Source organism: Typopeltis vanoorti, chromosome 19 (assembly GCF_054136105.1).
Source record: "Typopeltis vanoorti isolate ZY-2024b chromosome 19, IOZ_Tvanoo_1.0, whole genome shotgun sequence".
Taxonomy (NCBI): Eukaryota; Metazoa; Arthropoda; class Arachnida; order Uropygi; family Thelyphonidae; genus Typopeltis; species Typopeltis vanoorti.
In genome coordinates, this window is record NC_143567.1 from 39,082,501 (window position 1) to 39,107,763 (window position 25,263).

The window sequence follows — 25,263 nt, forward strand, 5'->3', positions numbered from 1 at the left end:
TATGGGAGATTATGTTGAAAAATAATTTTGAAATTCTAAATTTGTTTTTTCATTGTTAGACCGAGAACTTTTCAGGCCACCCTCGTATATATATATATAATTTTATTATTATTATTCCAGCTCCATGGAGTCAAAAGACTCATCACAGAAAATATAATAATATATATATAATTATATTTAAATAAATATATAATTAAATAAAAAAAATTGGGAGTGGGGAAAGAACAAGAGGGCATCCTTGGAAGCTGAGAATGAATGCTGCTAAGAAGGGTGTGAAGGCTAGATTTTTCTCTCATACGGTGGTGCATGATTGGAATGGATTGCCATTGCATGTTATGAGTGCAAGCAATGTAAATGATATGTTAGCTGGTGATATGTTAGTATGATAGCTGGCGCTTGTAGTATGTGGTCTCCCTCGATGAGTCCCTAACTTCCTGGAGGTCTCTCTTAAAAATAATAATAATAAAAGAACCATACTATAATAATAGTACTGTATTATTTTAAATATATGCATTCCACAAATATTACATCCTACAGAAATTTCAGTCTAATATCAATACATTTTAAAAAATGTAATTTCACAACAGCCCATTATAGCACTAAAATAAAGAACACAATAAAAAATTATTCTTACCCATTTGAAAGCTGGTGCCCAAAAGAAGACAGTTTTTGGTCCTGCATAAATAATAAATATAAGACAGTTCATATTTTATAAAACTGATAGTATTTCAATTCAGCATATAATTTCCCCTTCATAAAATTGCTAATTAAATAACTGCATTACTAAATGCATCCAGCAAGAAATCAAAAGTTAAAATATAGGCCATCCTTCAGAGACAGTCGCTTTATGGATGCCATTATATTCCATGTAGTATTTTTCATTTATTACTCTTTCCTTTCTGCTTAATTAAATAATATAAGGATTAAATCTATTTTTTTTTTTGTTAAAAAAAAAAAATCTTATCACCAATATTTTTTGAATGAAAAGGCAAGAAACTCAATGAAATAAAGCATCTGCCTTGAAGAATATTCAAATCATCCTCCTTGAGAGCCAAAATATTTTTGCTCCTCACAGCTCATCCGGGGAACCTTGGTATCTGCCAACAACTACATATCCTCATTTATACCATTATTATTAAACATATACGTTAAATAATAACGGCTCTAAAACGGACACTTGTAGCAGACAACTAATGACTCCTTTCTGGAACAATATTTTTTCATACCCACTTTGGTTACTGCAAGAAACTGTCAGAGGCCTGGGAAAATGAAATTCTTCATCAAAAAGAAACAATGGGTATAGTTGAGAAAAACTTTTACTGCACACAATATGATAGCATGACACTGTTCTACTATTAGTAATGCACTCTCACTCATTCTTCATTATATGCTTTTATGATCACACTGATCATTCTAAGCTTGAGAATGCTCTAGTAACTGATCATTAAATATTGGTAGGAATTTTTTTATGATCAGTATAAAATTGACTGATCTTGAATAGCTGGAAGCTGGACTGATCTCTGGGGAACACCTTATGGCAAAATCATCCTAAGAACACAGACAGAAGGAAAGAAAGAAAAAAAAAATCCAGATTCATTAAGAGGGTTTGCAGTTGAAATGTAAAAAGGATGTTAAGCAGCCAATGCATGTATTGTAAAACAAGGCTTTGCTGATGGATGCCAATTCAGTTGAACAGCACCCATAAAGTACATGAAAAGAACAATCTTTCTGCAGATTGTTCCAATGTCTTTCTTCAGGTACTGAAAAAACAGTGCCATTATGGCAGCCATTGAAAGAAGTCTGTGAGAGAGAAATTTTAAAGTAGCTCAAGTGTCCTCTTCAGGACAGCATCAAGAATTTTTAAGAAGGTATTTGGTGCACCACCTCAAACATGAGACGTATTCAACATACCAACCAAATCTATTGCTGGGCAGATTTCGTTGGTGTGCCAATTGCTGAAGCATGTCAAGTTTTCAGGAAATGGGAAAACTATTAATATGGCATATGTGTGCCAAGAACGATTAGAAGTAAATGTCAGAAGATGACTAATCCTCATTCCATAAAAGAATGGTTTTGAAATCTGTGTTTAAAGCACTGGTTATAAAAAATCTTAAATCTCTGAATGTTTGTGCATTGCAAGGTTTCTCAGATGAATATTAAGAATGGTATACTATTATCAGCAAAACTATTGATAGATTTCAGGACAGTGCAAAAAAAGTATATATATAGAAGAAAAAAAGCACTGGTGTATTGATAGATAAATCTAAAGGTGGGAAACCACCCATTACAAAATGTGTGAATGACCAGGAAAAAAAGACAGGTTACCAAATAAAAACGAGTTGAAGGTAGACCATCAAATGCAAATCCCGATCAAATGTGGGAGATAAATTTCATCGCCTGGTGTAAGACCACTGTCCCACTTACTGGAAGCTTGAAGTGGCTTGAAAAAGTTCCATGTTTAGTCTCTAGAGCAAGGTTTCTGGACTATGTAAAAATAAATAAAAAATTACACGAAATATATAAAATTGATAAAAAAAATTTAAAAAAAAAAATCCTTAGCCCACAGACAGTACAAATATACTATAGGTTTACTAATAACCTTTAGTGGGTGGGAACCACATAAAAAAAAATTTCCAATTACAACAACACAGATCTCTCTAAACCTTTCCATGGCACATGTTGAAAAACATAATGATGTAGTCTAGATTTGTTGAGGATCTAAAGTAGCAGAATCCATACTGATGGCCTCAAAGAGGTAAGGAAGTTGAACGATAATTACCTTCTGCATTATTTTAGAGCAATGATTCTGAGACTTAACTAAGGAAAGATGTTGAAAGTTTATTTTTCACTTGGTTAGAGTATAATAAAATTAGTTTAATCCTTTATCCAAGTGTGTGCAAACAAAGTTTGTGCCTGAAAGTATCTTCAGGACTGGGGTGAGGTGGTACAACACCAGGGCACTCCTTGCAAAGGTGGAGCAAGCTACCAACACTCCAATCTCAGTATCTCCCATAATGCAAAACACATCTCCTTGCAGATATGTCTAATGTTATGCATTAAGGGTTGAATGATGTTGAATTAACTTTCAACATCTTTCTCTAAATCCAGAGTAATTTATTAAAAAAGGGTGGCACACCATTTGGCAACTCCTATAGGTAGAGATGACCTGCTAATGCTTCTGCCTGGTATCTCCACTTGGACCTGGCTCCCACTGAAGAGACCTCAATAAAGGTCTAAACTAGTCTGGGTAGTGGCCCTAATGCATAACATCCCATAATGCATAACATCAGACATATCTGCAAGGAGATGTGTTTTGCATTATGGGAGATACTGAGATAGGAGTGTTGGTAGCTTGCTCCACCTTTGCAAGGAGTGCCCTGGTGTTGTACCACCTCACCCCAGTCCTGAAGATACTTTCAGGCGCAAACTTTGTTTGCACACACTTGGATAAAGGATTAAACTAATTTTATTATTAACTAAGGAAGAATCCCTAAAATAATTTTTCGATCACCAAGGAACCATCAATTTATGCAAACACATGTTCATACAAATAGATTCCACAGTACAAATATACAATAGGTTTACTAATAACCTTTAGTGGGTGGGAACCACATAAAAAAAAATGTCAATTACAACAACACAGATCTCTCTAAACCTTTCCATGGCACATGTTGAAAAACATATGATGTAATCTAGATCTGTTGAGGATCTAGATTAGTATCTCATTCTAAGCCAACTCTAAATATCAATCTTTATTTGCTTACATTGCTTAGACATGGGTAAAGAGCAATGTTCCCTCTAAGCTATAAATTAAAGATGCCAAGAAATTATATTCTTGGTTTAATCCTTTATCCAAGCATAAGCAAAAAGTTTGTACCTGAACTATTTTCAGTGAAGTCATTAGCCTGTTATACTAGTTGCCCAGTCCTGGAAATAGTTCAGGTGCAAACTTTGTTTGCTTACACTTGGATAAAGGATTAAACCAATAATATAATTTCTTGGCATCTTTAATTTATAGTATAACCAAGTGGAAAAACTTCCAACAACTATCTAATAAGGTGTGAACCTTTTGGCTACTCGAATATGAAAATATGACTTCTGCATTACTTCAACCATGATATCACCTCTGAGTCTGGCTACCACTGATGAGACCTCAATAAAGGTCAAAACCAGTCTAGGTAGTAACCCTTCCCATAATGCATAGCATTATACATGGCTGTAAGGATATGTGCTTTGCATTATGAGATAATAAGGCAAATAATATGAAGTCATTAGCCTCTTTATACTAGTTGCTCAGTCCTGGAAATAGTTCAGGTGCAAACTTGGTTTCCTTAAACTTGGATAAAGGATTAAACCAAGAATATAATTTCTTGGCATCTTTAATTTATAGTATAACCAAATGGAAAAACTTCCAACTCCCTCTAAGCTGTGCACCTATTAACTGATTATATAAAATTTTTTGCTTTCAGAAATTCTGACAATCAATGATTTCTGAATGTACTATAAAAACTAATTATAAAATAAATTTGAATTTGATAAATTGCAATTTGAATTCAAGGCTACATTTTATTTATTTCGTATCCAAACAAGTGGTACAGAAGTAAGTAAGTGGTACAACATGATTTACAACAAATTAGGATACATTACAATGAGATTAGCTTAGATTTGGTAGATGAATTATACAGAGAAATAATAATTAAATATGAAAAAATGAAACTTTTTTTTATTTCTACATTGTTATTGCTACTGGCTACATTGTTATTGGTCAGTGAATTTAGCACTCTAGCAAAATGGGTGATTTTTATCTGTTTTATTGTGATTTTCCTTAGAAAATTAGTGTTTTATAGTATATTAGTGTACATTTTAGTGTTTTATAACATATTTTTGGTAAGATATTGCAATATTAAATATAGTTTAAAATGGCACCAAAACCACAAGAAACATTATACTAAGAAGAGCAGTGAAGTCGAGAACAAGAAGGCTTGTCACGCTAAGGAGATTACTGATGATATTGAGGAGCATGTTGAAAATGAATTAACCTCCAAAATTATGAAGTTAAAGCAAATTATAAGAGAGAGAGATGGTACAGGAATTACAGAAAGTTGAGAGGTGTTTAAATGAACATTGGGAGGAAAAGAAAATTAAGCAGCAAAATAAGAAACAACAAACCACAGAATCAGGTAAATCAGCAGTAAATAACAAAAGTCAGGTAAGTAACATTTGTAAAAAGAAGGATGCTATTTGGCATGGTGACTATCATAAAACATGCTGTTGAGCAGGTTATAACTTCAAGTTTTCCCACAGCAAAAATTAAAAACATAACACATAGAATTGAAAAACAGAAAAGTAAACGAGATCATAATTGTAGGTTGTTGAAAGGGTTATTGAAAGTGAGAGTGAAGAGCAAGAAACTGAAAATCATAAGTATATTACCTCGGTATGATAAAAATGAATTGATGGCAAACTCTTCAATGCATAAGCTGTACAGAAGGAATGGATGCGAGTTTTTGAATGTGTGGAGTGAGTTTGAGGGAAGATTGGATTTGTATAAGAGGGATGGTCTACACATGAATGCATTTGGTATCAAGAGTCTTGAAAAACTGATATGAGACCTAACACAGAGAGTCAGGGAAACTAAATTATAATGGGCGGAATGGTGAGAATGTGTGAGACAATGTTATGTAACTGTATTAATGACAGGAATGGGCATTATCATGGAAATGATTATGAGGTGAGAATGGTTTTGACTTTGTCTTCATCCAGTTCAGACCCATCAAATATATGCAAAGATGTCTGCATCTATAAAACACTAGAGAACAACTGTAAATTGTCCAACTGTGTCGTGCAGACTACAAATAAGAGTAAACAAAACAACATGCAGGTAGCTCATCATGTCTGTACACGAATGTAGGAATATCAGAAACAAATGGGTAGATTTTGTTGCCTTGGTCAATATGTCGGGACCTCAGACTGTAAGCATTAGTGAGATGAGACTTGGCTATCAGAATCAGACATACTAACTTGGTATTGAATGTAAAGGGTACAGTAATTTTAGGAAGGATAGACATGATAGGAGAGGATAGGGCATGCTGATAATGATATCGGATGACTTGAATGCAGTTAGTGTTGAGACCTATGATTGTAGTACTAGTAACAGTTTTTCATGTGGCAGTGAATTTAATGCCATCTGGTGTGAGGTGGAATCTAAGATCAAATACACAATGGGATGTTGATATAGATCTGATGGATTGGTTGCTAGTGGTGAAGAAACGCATCACTAAATAAAGATGACAGGTGCGAGTAATCATAATGGATGAAATTAATTATCCAAACATTGATTGGGTAGCAGTAAAATCTCATGAGAAGAATACAACTGAATTTATTGAGTTGTTGTGAGATAACTTCCTGAAGCAGCATGTGACAGAAGGAACTCGAGGTCAAAGAGTGTTAGATTTGATTATAGTGTCAGAGGGTGTGTCAGTTAAAGATGTAACTATTCTGCCTCTAGTTGGTGACAGTGCTCATGCACTACTCACTTTGGAAGTGGCTAGGTTGATAAATGTTCCATTCAGAAAAGGTTACATGCTAAACTACAAAGCAGGAAATTATGACCAAGTGAGTATACCAAGTTCAGTGCAATGGTATTGGTTGCTAGATTGGAAGAATATTGACAATGCATGGAAAGCATTTAAAAAATACTTAAATGAAGCAATATCAAAATATGTCCCAAGAGTTTGAAGAATAAATAGAGTAAGATCAAATGGATGTGTAATCTTATCAAGCAAGAGATTCGTCACTGTGGAAGGAATACTGTGTGCATAAGGATGACGTCTGTTATTCTGTTATGAAAATTATAAGCAGCAAGCCAGAAGATTCAAAACTGTTGTATGGAAAGCTAAGTTAGAGAATGAAAAGAAACCGGCTCTGTAAGCTAAAGATAACCCCAAAGAATTATATACCGTATTTTCCGGTGTATAAGATGCACTATTTTATCTTAAAAATGGGGTGCATCTTATATAACGAAGGTAAAGATTGTTTCCTCTTTTCAAAGTCATACGTACTCCCTTTTATGTTCCAAGATAAGGCAGTTTATGGTGCAATCAAATTGATGCGTGACCTTCACGTGACTTCTAGCGCGTCATTGGCTAAGAACTTGGCGTGGTCAGGAGATTTTGTACAATTTGCGTAAAGAAAAGCGCGCGGAACACTGAAAAATTGCGAAGTGGCCAGAACTAAAGACCAAAGTTTTGAAATGAGTGCAAGAAAATTGGCAAAATGGCATTGCCATTTCAATAAAAATGATTCGTACACATGCAGTCAAAGTAGCCTGTGAGCGTAACATTGAAGATTTTAAAGGTGGCACGTCATGGTGTTACCGTTTCATGAAACACAGTGGACTTTGTATGCATACAAAAACAAAAAATGCCAAAAGAATATGAAAACAAAATTATTTTTATATTATAAGAAATTAATGATGATAGAGAAGAGTCAGATAATAGTGACATGGATTTTGCAGGTATATGAAAGGTCAGTTTACTATTAAAAATTACCTATTATTTTATCCATTTTTTTTTTTAAAAGTTTTTTCCAGAAAATTGTATTAAATTTCTTGGGTGCGTCTTATACAACGGAAAATACAGTAGATACGCTGCAAGAAAAAGAAAGAATGAATATGAAAGAATAACTCTACTGAATGCAGATGGTGAGTGTGACAGATCAAGAAGAGATTGTTCAACTAATGAGTGCCCATTTTGCTAAAAACTATCGACTTGGTGTATGCAACATTGAGTTCACTGCTACCTCCTCACTGGATGAAGAAATTCAAGTGTATGAGGAGGAGGTATTAGAGATGTTGCATAAATTGAATAAGAATTCAGCAATAGGGACTGATGGGATATTAGCATGGGTGCTAAAAGAGTGTCCAGATGAGCTGGCTATTCAGTTGACCAGGCTATATAATTTGAGTCTCAGAACAGGGAAAATTCCACAGGAGTGGAAGGAATGTATGGTAATCCCATGGCAGAAGGGTGGCGCAAAGACTGATGTATCCAACTATCAACCAATCTGTATCTCAGGAGTGTTGGTGAAGATTTTGGGAAAATTAGTTAGGGCTCACGTTCAGAAATGGGTTGATAGAGAATCTCTACTTTGCAATGAGCAGCATGGTTTACTAAGGAAAGGTCATGTTTTAGCAGTTTGCTCACCTATAATAATGTAACCACTGAGCTAGACAAGGGAAATGGATACACCATGATAATTTTGGATTTTGCTAAAGCTTTTGACATAATACAGCATGGAAGACTGTTGCTTAAACTGGATATTATGGGTCTGATTATAAAATATTATTATTAACATCTGATTTCCATGTAGTCACACTCATCGTGGGAGGCACACACAATGCTCATCCAACCATGCCTTAAACTGATGCAATGTGTCCACATTCACAACTCACTCAGGCAATGCATTTCACTCGCCAACCACTCTCCATACAAAACGTCTTCTCCTCATTCCTCTGCAAATTCTATGAAAAATCTCTTCTATGTCAACCTGATAACCCCTGACTAGCTTATGTCTCAATCATATCCCCACCCCCCTCTTCCTCCTATACATGAGGCTTTGCAATTTACATTCTGTCAATCTGTCCTCATACTCCACATTCCAAAGGCAACTTACCCCCTTTGTGAATCCTCTCTTTTGAACACTTTCGAACATATCCTTATCACCACGAAAACCCAATGACCAAATCTGTGCACAAATAATCATATAAGGCTTGATCAGGCCTCATACAATTTGCATCATAATTTATTTATTTCTGCATATTAGGGTCCTCTGCATGATTGCCATTCTTGCACAAGTTGTGACATCTTTACAACTTGTAAAGGTGAACCAAGAAGATGATTAAGTTGGGTCAAAGACAGCAAAAGTGCAGTATGAGAAGACATTAGTCAATCAAGCTAAGAAAAATTCTATTGAGTTCTTTCAATATGTGGCAAGGGCAAAAAAATTCTATGGGAGGAGGATGCTAGTTGATAACATTGACAGAGTAGTAACTAATGCGGAGGATATAGTTGAAGTATTCAATGATCAGTTTATCACTGTATTTCATTCTGAAATGAAGTGAAGGTGACATCATGAGAAGTTGGAGTGTAGATGGTATGGTGGAGGGAATGATGATGAATGAGCAGAAAGTATTATTATTATTATCTGAAACCGCCAGGGAGTCAAGGACTCATCGAGGGAGACTGTAAATTACCCAACCCAGCTATCATACCTACTCTCGAATTCATTCATACTAGATGCACTCACTACCTGTAAGAGCAAATTATTCCACTCACTGCTCTCTGAGAGAAACACCTAGCTCTAACCCCTTTCTTGACTGCAAATAAATTTAACTTCCATGGATGCCCCCGTGTTCTCTCTCTCCCCACATTCCATATAACGGAAAATTTCATTAGTTGAAATGCTATAACACCCATTCAAAAGTGTGTAGACCTCTATCATATCACCCCTCTTTCTCCTCCATAATCCACATACTCACAATCTGTCCTCATAATCTAAATCCCATAATACGGATATAATCTTTGTAACTTGTCATTGCACCCTTTCCATAGCTTCTTTATCCCTTTGGAACCCATGAGACCAAATCTGCACACAGTAATCCAAGTGTGGTCTTATCAAAGTGTTATAAAGAGGCAAAATTACTTCCTTATCCTTACATGTCAAGGTTCGCTTCAACATAGCAATTATCATCTGAGTTGTATTTGCAACTTTTGCTATGTGACCTTTGAACTTTAAATTCTTATCCACCAATACACCAAGATCCCTTGCCTCTTCAGTTTCTTGTAGCATAACCCTGCTGATATAATATGCTGCTGGAACGCCAAAGTGCATAACTTTACACTTACTAACATTAAACTGACAGCTATTTTCGTTTGCCCAGATTTCCAGTCTATTAAAATCATTTTGTAATTGTTGAATATCAGTAGCATCCCTGATTGCCCTGCCTATCTTTGCACCATCAGCAAACAATTGCAAATCTGATGATAGACCCTGCTTGATGTCATTAATGTATAGATTGAACAATAATGGCCCAAGGACTGAACCCTGAGGTACACCACTGGTTACCTTAAATCTGGCAGATTCACACCCACTGTATACCACTTTTGATATCTATCTGTTAACCATCCCCTGATGAGGAATTAAGTAAATCGATGTTAATGAGGCAATAAGACTTGACAATATATTGCCACATGTTTCGAGGGAATGTTCTATGGAATTAATGGCACCTTTAGCCCACTTGTTGTAACAGAGTGAGTGCCAAAGGAATGGAAAGTGGGAAAAATTGTTTCACTTTACAAAGCGGAAATAACACTGGGGGCTACAAATTATAGGCAAATCTGTATGTCTGCGATTGTTGTTAAGGTGTTATAGAATTTGGTGCGGATTAGGATTCAGAAATGAGTTGTTAATAGCATTATTCTTTATGATCGTCAGCATGAATTTGTTAGGGGGATGTCATCTTTTAGCAGTCTGCTTACATATTACAACAAGGTGATAAAATCAGTTGATAAAGGAGATGCATATACAATGATGTACTTGTATTTTTCAAAAGTCTTTGATGGCCTGCCACATAACAAGCTAGTAGCTAAATTGAAAGAGATGGGATTAAATAACAGACTAGTGAGTTAGGTACCTGATTGGCTGTTGGATAGGTATCAGTGAGCTGTGTATAGATGAGAGGTATCCCAAAAGAGGAGGGTCACTAGTGGAGTGCCACAGGGGTCTGTTTTGGGACCATTATTGTTTAACATATATGTGAATGATATTGGGACTGCTTTCACTGGAGATGTGCAACTCTTCGCTGATGATGCAAAGTTCAGAGGATCTATGAGAAGTAGAGCAGATGTTGTGGCCTTTCAGGAGGATCTAAATAAACTGAGTGGGTAAATGAGTGGAGCTCACAGTTTAATATTGCAAAGTGCAAGGTCTTGAAAGCTGGTAAGCAAGGTTGGGATGCAGAGTATACAATTAATAAAGAAATTTTAAAGGAGGTGCATGAGATGAGAGATCTAGGGATGATGGACAGAGACTTGGTGCGTCTCTGTCCATCATCAGGGGTCACACTGCTAAAACTTAAGAACATCACAATGTTCTTAAGTTTGGATTATAGCAATAATGAAAACATTGAAATGCAGAAACAAAGATTATGGTTCTCTTGTATAAAGCTTTGATAAGGCTACATATGGACTACTATGCATAGATTTGGTTGCCTGATTTTCAAGGGTATGAAAATGTATTGTTCTATCTGACATTCAATAGACTCAGTGTCGAGTCTATTGAATGTCAGATAGAACATATTGAGGGAATGCAACTTACAGAGCCTTGTGAATAGAAGAGGGGATATGATTGCGACATATAAGTTGATGAGAGGGTTGTTTCCAGATTCATGTGAAAAAAAATTTTCAAGGAGACAAGGATAAAACTGTAAGCTGAATAAGAAGAGCGTGTGAGCAGGAGAGCGAGAAGCAGATTCTTTGCATGGAGAGTGATTGATGAGTATCATGCATTGCTTGAAAGTGTAGTGAGGAAACTGTGAATGGATTTAAGTCACGGCACAATGATATTTTGTGCATGAGAGAATATGGACTTACTGCAATAAGTCTTTTAACTTCATGGAGGTCAGATGTTAATAACATTAGACAATATATAATAAACATATAGACAAATAATAACTACAGTCGATCACAGAATAGCTGGCCCAAATGATTAGTGATTTTAATTAGCACCTGGAGAGAAGGAGAGTACAGCAGGCTATTGGTGCCATCTCATGACCCTAACATTATATATTTTTGTCTGAAAATAGTAAGAGTTCTACAGTCGTTTTTCTTGAGTTCATGAGATGAAAAAACCCAAGCTTCGGGGGGGGGGGGGACACTTCTGCTAGCAACTATTATTATTAATCAGGCCTCCATGGAGTCAAAAGACTCATCGCAGGAGGTCCTTCCTAGGAAACACAAGGTCTATCAAGACTTCATCGTGGGAGGTCCCTCCGGAAACACGAAGTCTATCATACCACTCCTTAAACTCATTGATCGCTCTCACCACTCTATCTGGCAATGCATTCCATGGTTCAACCACCCTCACTCTTGTGCTCACATTTTCCTTTTGTAACTTCCAGCGATGGCCCCTTGTCATCACTCCTTCCTGCTGTTAAACCAAGTGAAAGAACTCCCCAGTGTCAACCCAGTAAACACCTCTCAACAGTTTAAAAGTCTCAATCATATCACCTCTCCTTCTATCCACCAAACTCTGCAGTCCACATTCCCTCAGCCGATCCTCATAACTAACATTGTAGTCTTTTTACCCTTTCCAGAGTTAATTTATCCCCTTCAAATCCTGGAGACCAAATCTGAGAACAATAGTCTAAGTGTGGTCTGATCAGGGTCTTATACAATGGAATGATAACTCTTATCTCTGCAGGTCAGCATCCTTTTCATTATTGCAGCAATCCTCTGTGTTATCTTCACCACCTTTGCAATATGGTCCCTAAATTTCAGGTTTCTATCAATCATCAACCCCAGATCTCTTGTCTGCCCCTACTTCCTCTAGTATAGTTCCTCCAACAGAGTATGCAGCGTCCCATCGATGTGTCCCAAACCTCAAGACCTTACATTTTGTTACATTAAACTGACACTCCCATTCAATTGCCATCTGTCTATCTTATTCAAATCCTCTTGCAGGACTACCACATCTGCACTATTACTAATAACCCTTCCCAAGCTTCACATCATCCACAAACAACTGAATATCCCGCTACAATCCACTGACAGTGTCACTGATATAAAGGTTAAACAATATAGGTCGCAGTACTGTATTGGCAGTTAAAATTTTAACAGCTCTATGTCAGCGAATTTGGATTACAACTACATGGCCTAGGGAATGGAAAAAATCAGTTTATATACCTTTATTGAAGAAAGGTGATGCAAGAGAGTGTGAAAATTATAGAACTATAGCACTGATTTCTCATACAAGTAAAGTCTTACTTAAGATCATTCAGAAAAGACTGGAACCATTCATGAAGAGAGAAATGCCAGATGAACAGGCAGGATTTCGAAAAGGCAGAGGAACAAGAGATCAAATCGCCAATGTGAGATGGATAATAGAAAGAGCACAGGAATATCACAAGAATGTCTACCTTTGTTTCCTTGACTATAGCAAGGCTTTTGATTTTGTAGATCATAGGTGGCCAACAGCAAGCTCACGGGACGCATGCAACCCGTAACGTGATATTATGCGGCTCATGGCAGGATAAAAACTATATTAAATTATATGTATTATCAATTTAGTTATTGGTTTCGACCACAGATTTTCTGATTGATATACTATTTATATTCATTATTCCTGATGACAGAAAGAATTTATATTCTCAACATGGAATCAAAATAGCTTTAAAAAGATTACTCAATTTATAAAATCTACTGCTTCTCTGTGCGAGTTGTAGTGGGTAGATTTCTCTGTGGTAGATTTCTATGCGCTCCAGGGTAACGCATCATTGAAAATCACTTACTCTGCTCTGGTTACAGAAATATGTAATTAAATATAATTTAACAACTTATATTTAAATCAATCAATTATTTTATATTGTTCTTCCAGTAGTAAAATGATTTAACAGATATAGTAATTCAATACATATAACTATTGCCTTGAAAAAATGCAGAATTTATTTTTATTTAAGTTCTGTCTAAAAGTGCACGGCCTGTGATGCTTCCACTCATCATATATTGGCCCTCGTATAGAATGAAGTTGGCCACGCCTGCTGTAGATCATGTGAAACTGTGGAATGTGTTAAGAACAATGGGAGTCCCAGAGCGTTTCATTATCCTTCTGAGGAATCTTTATTATGAACAAGAAGCTATTGTCCAAACAGATCTTGGATAAACTGAGTATTTCACAATAGGTAACGGGGTGCGACAAGGATGCATTTTATCTCCATACCTGCTTAACACGTTCGCTGCCACGCTACTTCGGCATGGTCTGTTCCCCTAAGCCGAGCAATTTCACTTCTTCAAGGTCAGTACGATAATCTCGTTACCGGAGGTAAGTGTCCTATGAGTATACTCGTAGTTGGCTTGTACAGAGCACATACGGTCTATGAGAATACACAGTTTTGATGCTAGCCCCACAAGCCAAGCATTTTCACTTCTTCAAGGTCACTACAATAATCTCGTTCTCGGCGGTAAGCGTCATACGAGTATACTCGTAGCTGGCTTGTGAAGCAGGTTTACCCACTACGAGTATACTCGTAGTTGGCAGCGAACGTGTTAACTTGTACATCGAATACATTTTAAGAATGACAGGACTGGAGGAGTCTCCAGTTGGAATTAAAATTGGTGGAAAAAATATTAATAATTTGAGGTATACAGATGATACCACCTTGCTAGCAGAATGCAAAGATTTGAAGGAACTTATTATGAAAGTTAAAGAAGAAAGTGCTAAATATGGCCTTAAACTTAACCTCAAAAAGACAAAAGTTATGGCAACATGTGAACTTAATGATTTTGAAGTAGATGGGAAGAAAATGGAAGCAGTTAACAATTTTGTGTTCCTAGGATCCCAAATTGATAAAGACAGTTATTTTACCGAAGAAGTTAGAAGATTATTACTCGGAAAAAAAGCAAGCAATGACAAATTTAAGCAAGATCTTTAAAGATATTACCCTCGCAGCAAAAAATCAGAATCGTGAAAGCAATGGTATTCCCTGTGGTACAGTGTGGATATGAAAGTTGGACCCTGAGAAAGAGTGAAAGAAGGAAGATAGATGCATTTGAATTATGGGTTTGGAGACGCTTACTAAGAATACCATGGACTGCAAAGCAAACCAATAAATCAGTGATAGACATAATAAAGCCAGATTGCTCCCTCGAAGCTATGATCATCAAGCAAAAATTGCCATATACTTTGGACATATTATGCGAGCAAATAACAGTCTGGAGAAGATGATGATGCTTGCTAAAGTTGATGGAAGCAGGAGAAAAGGAAAACCAATAATTAGATGGGTGGATGGAGTTAAAGAAGCAAACTGGAATGTGCTTGGAGGTTTTGAAAGACATGGTCAGGGACAGATCGGAATGGAGAGTGTATATTCGTGGAGTCGCCAGGAGTCGGAACTCGATGGATCATAACAACAACACAACTGAGTCCTGTGGAACCCCACTTGTAACCCTCTGCTTCCTTGAAACTGCCCCACCATACACAATTCTCTGATCCCTATCGGACAGCCAATCCCAAATCCAGTTGACCAACTTGACATCCAAACCCATGTGCCGCAACTTAAATATCAGCTTATCATGTGGCACTCTGTCAAATGCCTTCACTTCTTCTTTCACTACGCCTTATCCCATGTTAAACGGGGTCAGCGCACCGATCTTTAACCTTCCTCTTCCAAGTTCTTCCGTGCAGGGCGTCCTTTGGACTCCATCCTTTCTCCCTAAGATCCTCTGTCACCTTATCCCTCCACCTGAGCTTGGGCCTGCCTCTTTTCCTCCTTCCCTCCAACTCCATATACTCCACTCGTTTACCAACATACTCCTCACCCTTCCTCTCTACATGTCCAAACAACCTCAGCCTACTTTCTTGTATCTTCTTGCCAATCGGTCCCACCTTAACCGTCCCTCTGATGTAGTCGTTCCTTATCCTGTCCTTCTTTGTCACACCACTCATCCATCTCAGCATCTCCGCTACCTCCATCTTTCTCTCCTGTGCCTTGGTTATAGGCCACGTCTCCACATCATGGAGCATCGCCAGCCTCACCACCATCTTATACAGCGTTCCTTTCCTCTTACAACTCACTCTCTAGTCGCACAGGACCCCGCTTATCTTCCTCCAATTCATCCAACTGCATGTTATTCGGTGCTGTATTTCCTCATTCAAGTCACCATTCCTCTCGACAACAGACCCAAGGTACTTGAATTTCTTCCTTGAAATTAGCCTTTCACCCTGAAATCGTATGGCCATATCCTCGTCACTCCCCGTTGACATATATTCAGTCTTCACCCGGTTAATTCTCGTCCATCTCTCCTCCAATGCCTTTCTCCACTCTTCCAGGGTATTTTCAAGCTTCTCTCAAGATGATTCACATAGAACAATGTCGTCGGCAAACAGCATGCTCCATGGTACCTCCTTCTTGACACCCTCCACTAGTACATCCATGACCAGGTCAAAGAGGTAGGGGCTCAGAGCTGACCCTTGGTGTAGCCCTACGACAATGGGGAACCCTTCTGTCATGCCGACACTAGACCTGATCTGAGTTTCTGTTCCCTCATACATCTCCTTCACCAACCTCACGTACTTCTCCGACACCCCCTTCTTCCTCATACACCTCCACACCTCCTGCCTGGCCACTCTGTCGAATACCTTTTCCAGGTCTATAAACATCATGTGCAGATCCACTTGCATCTCTACTTCTCCATCAATTGTCTTAGCGCAAATATCACATCCGTTGTCCCTCTTCCTGGCATAAATCCAAACTGCTCCTCACCAATTTTTGTTTCCTGCCATATTCTTCCTTCAATTACTCTTTCCCATATCTTCAATGTGTGTGACATCAGCTTGATCTCTCTATAGTTGCCACAGTCTTGAGCATCTCCTCTTCCTTTGTATGTAGACTGTTCAATAAGTAATAAGACTATATTTATACAGAAAACAGATTACCTTTAATCATTCATCATTTACATGGTCTTTTTCAAAGTAACTACTGTGAGACACAATGCATTTGTCCCAACGTTGCATCCACTTCTTAAACACATGTGAAAGTCCGTTTTTTGAAAGTTCTTTCAAAACCGCCTCGGCAGCTTTTACACATGCTTTGTTGCTTTCGAAATAGTGCCTGTTAGTGGTTTCTTGAGCTGAGGAAACAGTCAGAAATCGCACGGTGCGAGATCAGGACTGTATGGAGGATGTGGTAGGATAACTGTGTTGTTCTTCTGCAAAACGTCCACTACACAACCAGCAATATGTGGCCTTGCATTATCGTGGTGCAATAAGAAGCCATTCTTCAGCAATCGACGCTTCCTTTTGACGTGCTTGATGATAATCGCTGCTGTGTTGATCATTGTCTCTGTGATGGACATTGATAGTCTTCCCTCACGTTCAAGATCTTCCACATTTTGCCTTCCTTCCTTAAAAGTTTTATGTCAGCGAAAAACACTTGCCCTTGACATTGCTTCATTGTGGAAAGCTTCGCGTATCATGTTAAAAGTGTCCGATGCTGATTTTTGCAAACGCACAGACAAAATTTAATTGCATAATGCTGTTCCAAGGACGCTTCCATTCCGAAGACTGGTCGCACGGCGTAGGCGCGCCGATGAGCACTTGCGTTTAGTCACGTGACACTCTGGCACATTAGCCCATATATGCCATCTATCAACCTCTTTTGTTAATACATACAGCAACATTTCTTTATTCCACAGAAATTAATATTGTGATTCTTCCACATCCTCTGGTAACTTCATTTCTTTCAATACCTTTTCTTTAAACTTATTCCTTGGGCCTTCCTCTTCCAATTGAACAGCCCACATAGATTGGGATGAGAATACTTTTCCTCCATTCCTCTGGTATCTTTTCCTGTTGGGCTATTTTCCTCATTAGATCCCATAACATATCCACGCCCTCACTGCCCAAACTTTTCCACACTTCCCCAGGTATCTGGTCTGCCCCCACAGCCTTTCCATTCTTCATTTTTCTTAGTACCCAATCCACTTCCTCTCTACTTATGTCTTGCACTGGTCTCTCATTTGCCTCTCCATCCTCACACCTCTCTCTCGGATTCTCCTCATTTAGTAGTTTACGGAAATACTCTTTCCATCTTCCTCTGATTTTGTCCTCCTCTTGTAATACTACTCCTGAGGCATCCTTTATCTGCTTGACTGATGTTATGTCTTTCGAGGCCTTATCTCTGGCCTTCGCTATTCTCGACAACTGAGCTTCACCACCATTTCTCTCCAGCTCTTCATAAACCTCATCAACTGCCCTCACTTTCGCCCTTGCCACAGCTCTCTTTGCATTTTTCTTCACTAATCTATATGCCTCCTTGTCGGCTCTAGTTCCAGTCATGTCCCATTTTTTCTTTGCCTCTTTCTTTTCCTTGATCTCCAACTGCACCTCCTCATTCCACCACCAGGCCTCCTTATCCTCAGGCGGTCCCTTTCCTGATGGTATACCAAGCACCTCTTCTCCAATTTTTCTAATATTCCGACTATTAACGTCCCACCATTCTTCCACATCCTCTGGTAACTTCATTTCTTTCAATACCTTTTCTTTAAACTTATTCCTTGGGCCTTCCTCTTCCAACTTCCACCACTTTATTCTCCTCTGTATCCGCCACTTCCGTCTATTCTTCTTTTCCCCTTTTATATCACAGTCTACTACAACCAACCTGTGCTGTGCCGCTACACTTTCTCCATTAATCACTTTACAGTTTTTCACCTCCTTCAGATGTTTCCTACGGCACATAATATAGTCAATCTGATTCATTCTATCTCTGCTCTTTTAGGTTATCAGAAGCCCAACTCTATTCTTGAACCACATGTTAGCTATAGCCAGATCAAAGGCCACAGCATATTCTATGATTCTTTTACCTCTTCATTTCTTTCACCACTACCCCAACCCCCATGTAGCCTTTCTTCACTGCTTAGTCGCCTTCCTACATGCCCATTCAGATCTGCTCCGACAATCACTATCTCACCATCAGGGATTCCCATTACTACTTGGTAAGTTCTCTCCAGAATGTCTCTTTCTCCTCCTCATCACAACCTACTTGTGGGGCGTAGCCACACTTCCTCCCATCTCAAGCTTAACGCTCATAATCCGATCATTCTTCCGGCGCACCTCGCAGACTCCACCCTTCAGCTCCTTATTGATGATAATTCCAACTCTGTTTCCTCCCTTCTCATTCACACCGCTATAAAACAGTTTATATCCCTCCACCAGCTCCTTTGCTTTATTGTCCTTCCACTTTGTCTCCTGCACACACAAGATCTTCAGCTTCCTTCTTCTCATCATGTCCACTATCTCCCTACTCTTCTCATTCATCGTACCCACATTCAGCGACCCGATTCTTACTTTACACACACTCTCTTTCTGTTGGACTCGCTTCTTTAGCCAAACCCGTCCTTGGTTCAGTAGCCCTAGCCCACTTCTCACAGTCCTTAGGCGAGAGAATTGCGTGTCGCTTACGGGGGATGCCCTAGCTGTGGTCCTTTCTCTGTTATCCAACATTTCATCATTGGTTTTGGCATGGTTTTTTTTATGGCCAGATACCCTTCCTGATGCCAACCATCCCCATTTATCCGGGCTTGGGACTGGCACTGAGAAGAGGGGAGGGCAAATTATCAAATGCCTTCACTAAAATTGTCAAATGCCTTCACTAAATCCAAGAAAATGGCAGTATATGCCTTTCCCTCATCTACTGCTCTTGTAACTTTATTATAAAAGGCTAGCATATTACTAAAACATGCGTGCCCCTTCACAAATCCATGTTGACTCTCACAGATAACATTACCCTCATCTGCCCAATACTGTATATGGTTCCTCACTAATTTCTCCAAGATCTTAACAACTACTGATGACACACAAACTGGCCTATAATTAGATACTTCCAGCCTGCTCCCGCCGTTATGCAATGGCACTATCTTACCTTCCTGCCATTCCCTGGGCACCTTTCCATAGCCAGATTTTCATTGAAAAGCCAGGTCAAAGGAGCTGTCAGTTCTTTAGCACATTCTCTCAAAATTCGTGGTGAAATACCATCCAGTCCCACAGCTTTACTGACATCCAGAGTACTTGGTATTTGGAAAACACTCTCTTCCTGCACCTCTAAACCTCAAACCTGTCCTATCCCTCTAGTATTAAAATTTACTCCTCCAGGATGAAATACTCCAATAAAGTGTTCATTGAACAATTCCACTATATCTGTAAAATTTGATGTAGCTTAAAAATATTAAAGTGCTTTACATCAATTTTACATAGATCAAGTCTTATGAGAACTGTAAATAACCTTCTTTTTGTTTCTATGTATATTTGGCTAACTATTGGAAGTGACTGCATTTACTGTTTTAACGTCAAAAACAAAGGCAATGTTTTGCTACTGGAACTTTGTATAATAGCTCTATATAAGAGCATAGAAAGTTGTTTACAGTTATGTGTATGAGAAAGTTGTTTGCGAGCTTTGCACATAACATCTTTAAAGTTAATATCTAAGAGTGCTGCTAGGTTCAAACAAGTTTCTGCTGACCGGCAAGAAGAAAAAAAAAAAAAGGGGGGGAGTGCTCGGAGGAGAACAAAGAGTGGGTCGAACTTAAAAGAAGATGAAAGTCATGCAAATTCTTCTGGTTTTACTACCCTTATTGCAAGGACCTGAGATCGCAAAATAAAAGGGGACTGAGCCGATCATTGAGAGGAGAGGCAGTCGGAACCACAACAGAGGACAGTCGCAACCAGAGCAGTGACAGCAGAGAGAGGAATGTCCAGTTGTCAACAGAGGAGAACCGAGATTCAGTTGCTGAGAGAGCAAGGCGAAGCGCTGTTACCGAAGAGAGCCAGAACCAGTCGGTGGCAGTTACAGTCATCGGCAATTAGTAGCAGAAGTGGCAGCAGTCAGAAGCAGAGAAGTCGGCGGTTAGAAGCAGAAGTTCCCAAAGTAGGATCCAGAAGAGAATTTGCCAGTATACTGAAACCTCTTGCATGTGCTATTCGAGTACCGCAGATTGCAGTCCAAAAGATCACCAATATCCTGACGTGATACCGCTGAAGCAACACTCCTGAAGGAAGCCTAAAACTCAAGATGAAAGAAACGCCATAGAGACTTTAGTGCAAGACTTTTGAATGAATGTGCGATACAGAGCCTCAAGTTCCATCCTTTTGTATAATTTCTCTTATAATCTAGGAGATATGTTATAGATGGACTGTAAAGAATTAGTTCAATAGTAATAAGAAGTGTCAATAAGAAAGTCAATTGGCATGTTAGAATTTGATATCAAATTTGTAAAAAAATAATTTAATAGAGTCAACTAACCTCTTTGTGAGTAAACTAGAAGTTTAATAAGTTGAATTTGTAAGAAGAGAGTAAATAAGTTTTTGAGTTAAAGAGATTATTTAGTGTTGAAGTAAAAGGGTTCTTTAGGCTAAAGATTTTATAGATGGGTAGAAAAAGCAATTTCCCTGTCATTTGATTCATGTATATTTCATATTAATGTAAATAAATGTGTTTTAATTTTTTGGTAAAAGAGTGCTGCCCGATCTTTTATTTTACAATGCACTGTTTCTAAAAATAATCGGACTTGTGAGCGGGAAACAACTGCACTTTTAAACAACATTAAAAGTGCAGTTTAATTACTTAAGAATCATGACTGTTAATATAAACTTTGTTGAAGGAATTTACGCTAGTAAGAGAAAGAGAGATCTACTGGACATTTTGTTGAGTCTTATGCCGAATATATGCAGTATAGTAAGTGAGAAAGGTTACTAGAGAGAAAGTGCGCACTGCTAATTAGTAATAAAGAATAAAAGAAGATATTACAATAATGCAGCAGACATCATACGTTACACGTCCTCTGCATCAGTCACTCTATTCCCATTTTTATCCCACAGTGTCATTCTTCTACTAGGGAACCCATTAAATAAAAAAAATAAAAAAAATAAAAAAAAAAAGGCTTACAAAGAGTTGTACAGTCTTTCTTTGTGCAGCTTAGTGCTATGAATGCAAACACTATTTCCGCAGGGCTGCACAGGCCTGCACTAAGGCTAAAGAATTTCTTATATAAGATATCTCGAAGGCAGAAATAAAATCCTGGTTGCATTGGTTGCAGGAGTGAGATGGTATTTGGTTAACATGTTAATACAGTGGCCATCATAAGTACAAGTGGTCATAAGTCACATATATCATAAGTTGAAGACTTAAAAAAAAAAAAAAAATTAATATTATATTAACCTTCCAACCGGCCAGGACGTATATATACGTCCAGCTAAATCTGGATACGATTCAATACACCTGTTGAAAGGACATGGATAAGAAGTGCAATTTGGCTGTTTTGTCCTTTAGAAGGTGCGATAATCCTTCACGCTGTAAAGAACACTTAAGCAGATTATCTCGCGAAGCTGAGTCTCAGTTCTCAATACCAAGAAATGCAGTTCCTTGTTTTATGCTGGGAAACTTGACTGTTAGTTATATTAGACAGACTAAAAATATAGAAATTATTTTTATTTTCTCTTTTTATTGTACAGTTTATAATTCCAGGACAGAATATAAATTCTTGCATACTTTCTTCACTTAAATATTGCATTACCTTGGAGAACCAACGTTTAATATTTTTATGCTAATTTTGTCATATCATATCACTAAGTTTTTTTAAAATATCGTAATCTACTGTTCTTTGCACTTTCACCTTTTTTGATTTCCCTGTATAATCACTCTTTATAAAATGAAATAAACGGTTATTATTTAAGTTGATATGTATATATTTTTTGCTAGTTTATATATTTTTCTGCATTAAATGTGAAATTTCATATTTTCACAATAGAATTGAACTTTATTTCGACTTTGATAGTTTTTACACACACCCCCCCTTCCCACTACAATACTACCACACACCCGAAAACTATTATGAAACATAGGTATAGTTTTTATTTAATTCGTTATTTTTCCATAGTAATTGTTCCAAATAACGTTTAATTTTTCAACACAGAAACTAAGTTTTGATTATTATAAATTATCAAATTATAAATACGAAAATATACGCATTATTTCCTCATTGTTATAAATCAGGAAATTATGTGACATTGGGTAATAGGGGAAATTAATATTTATAAACACTGTCATCCTACAAATGCAATATCAGAATAATATGTTTCGAATGTCTGCTAATCAATCAGAAAGATGGAAAAACAAAACAAGGAATTTCTGCCTGTAAAATATTCAGTTTTGCACGAGGCACTTTAGTGTGCTGCCTGCCGGACATGTTCTTTTGATCTGGTTGCCAGTGTGTGTGGGGGGGGGGGGATTAGTAATCTCCGTTAGTCTACAACTTGTTACTGGGCAGAAAGGAATATTAGAAAGTATACCATATACACAATTCATTTGTGAGATGGCAAGCAAGAGCAGCAGCAGCAATAGCAGTAACATTCAGGGTAAGAAAAGGAAGGTTCGTGAGATGAAAAAAAGTTGGAGCCTTCGCCTTTCGAGCAGCTCGTGTTCTACCGATGAGGAGAGAAATCTTTCTAGCTCTGAAGACAGCGATTCTGCCTGTAGTTTAGATATGTCTTCATGCAGAAAATAGGTGATCGCCACTGACCGTACACCAGCTTGTCCATGGTTTCCATTCATAGGTAAGCCAGGAATTACTGAAGACTTTGACTCCAGCAACATTTTAGGCTCTTTCATCTATTTTTAGACGATGATATTCTTTCCTTCATAGTGGAACAGACTAACCTTTATGCTTGCCAACAACATCAGCAAGTTGAATACAGTCTGCATTCTCGCAGTAAGCTTTGGAGCCCAATAGATATCAACATGCTCCTTACATTTATAGCACTCTTGATTGTGCAAGGCATCGTGAAAAAGCCCACTCTCGAAATGTATTGGTCTACAGACTGGATTCTGAACATGCCAATGTTTCATGATGTTATGACTGAAAAATAATTCAGTCTCATCATGAAGTATTTGCATTTTCAGAATAATGAGGAATATGATCAGGCAACACATCCTTGCCCAGTCCTCAACAAAATCTATGAATTTTCTGATGAAAATCCATCAGAAATGTAGATCACTATACATTCCTGAGAGAGAGACTGAGTATCGATGAAAGTCTTATGCTATTCATAGGTAGACTGAATGTAAGCAGTATATTCCCCAAAAGAAAGCAAAGTATGGGGTAAAATTTTTTATGCTTTGTGAATCCGAAAGTGGGTATCTTTGGGATTTCAAACCTTATACAGGAAAGCAGAGACTGTAATTGAGCACGATAAATATTTGTATCTCCCCTTGTCGATGCGTGCAGTAATGCAGTTACTAGACCCTTTACTTGGTAAAGATTATTGCATTACAATGGATAATTACTACATGTGTCCTGAACTCGCTCATTTGCTTTTACAGCATCGTACAGATAGTTATGGTATTGTAAATGCAAAAAAGGCGAGATATGCCTCCAGATCTGGCATCAGGAAAACTATTGAAGGGAGGGAATCCGAGCTTATCAGCGAGGAAAAGTCTTTGCACTACGTTGGAAAGACAAAAGAGATAATGCTTTTCTGCTGTCTTCCATACACAATCCATCAATGGAATCCGTGGAGAGGCATGGTTTCACGAAATAAAAACCCATTGTTGTGGGTGCATACAGCAACACCATGGGTGGAGACAGGTGCAATCAGCAGCTATCATAATTATAGCTACAATAATTATATAATTCTGAATAGTAGGGTAAATCATTCTCTGAGATGTTTTATTTCTTAATTTAGTAAATATTCTGTGTACCACAATCTCACCTAATACAACTTTTCTTCAAATATACCTATTACAAGATTGTTTTTTTTTTTTTTGTAAATAAGAAAACGGTTTGGCAAAACTTTGTCTACTAAATTTTCAAATCAGTGTGTGCCACAGATTACAAATTTTCAAAGTAGCGAGAATATTTTTTTTTATTACAAAATGGCAAAGTTTGATAATAAATATTTGCACTACAATAAAGTTCAACAGATTGAACAATATTATTGCATTATTTCTTTTCTCCTGTGGGAGAAAAACTGTAAAATGTCATCAAAAAAAAAAAAAAAAATTTTAATTATTATATTTGGATAATTAAATAATTATTAAATAACTAAATAATTAAATTTAAATAATTAAAAATAATAGTAATAAATAAATAAAATAATAATAATAATTAAATAAATTTAGGAAATTTAACCTTAGCCTACTTAGGTGGTGTTTTGTGAATATAACAGTTATCGTTTAATTAGCCTTGTACCTGTACTGATGATGCCTGTGATACTCAGGTGAAAATTCTACGAATAAAGAATAATTTACGTGAGTTAATTCCGTTATTATAATAGTTAGTAATGCAACAGACATGTGCCTTTTCTCTTAAAAAATTCAAATCCTTTTTTTCAAGATAATTGTATCAAATAATTTAGAATTTTTCAATAATAAAAGTGAAACTGATCACTATAAACAAAGAAATCATTTTTGGCATAAATACTTCATCAGCCTGTAAAAAA

At 37.4% G+C, this 25,263-nt stretch overlaps 1 protein-coding gene across 2 annotated transcripts in view; it reads right to left on the reverse strand.

Moving 5' to 3' along the window:
- The window catches only part of LOC150096011 (mitochondrial pyruvate carrier 2-like), a 105,751-nt gene that overhangs the window by 75,476 nt on the left and 5,012 nt on the right, over positions 1-25,263 (reverse strand). For both annotated transcript variants that reach the window (XR_016549914.1, XM_090408892.1), the window contains exon 2: positions 635-675. Coding sequence is in view for 1 of the 2 variants with exons in the window: in XM_090408892.1 (XP_090265018.1) it covers positions 635-675 (41 nt within the window). In the remaining variant the exon portion in view is untranslated. The remainder of the gene's footprint in view (positions 1-634; positions 676-25,263) is intronic.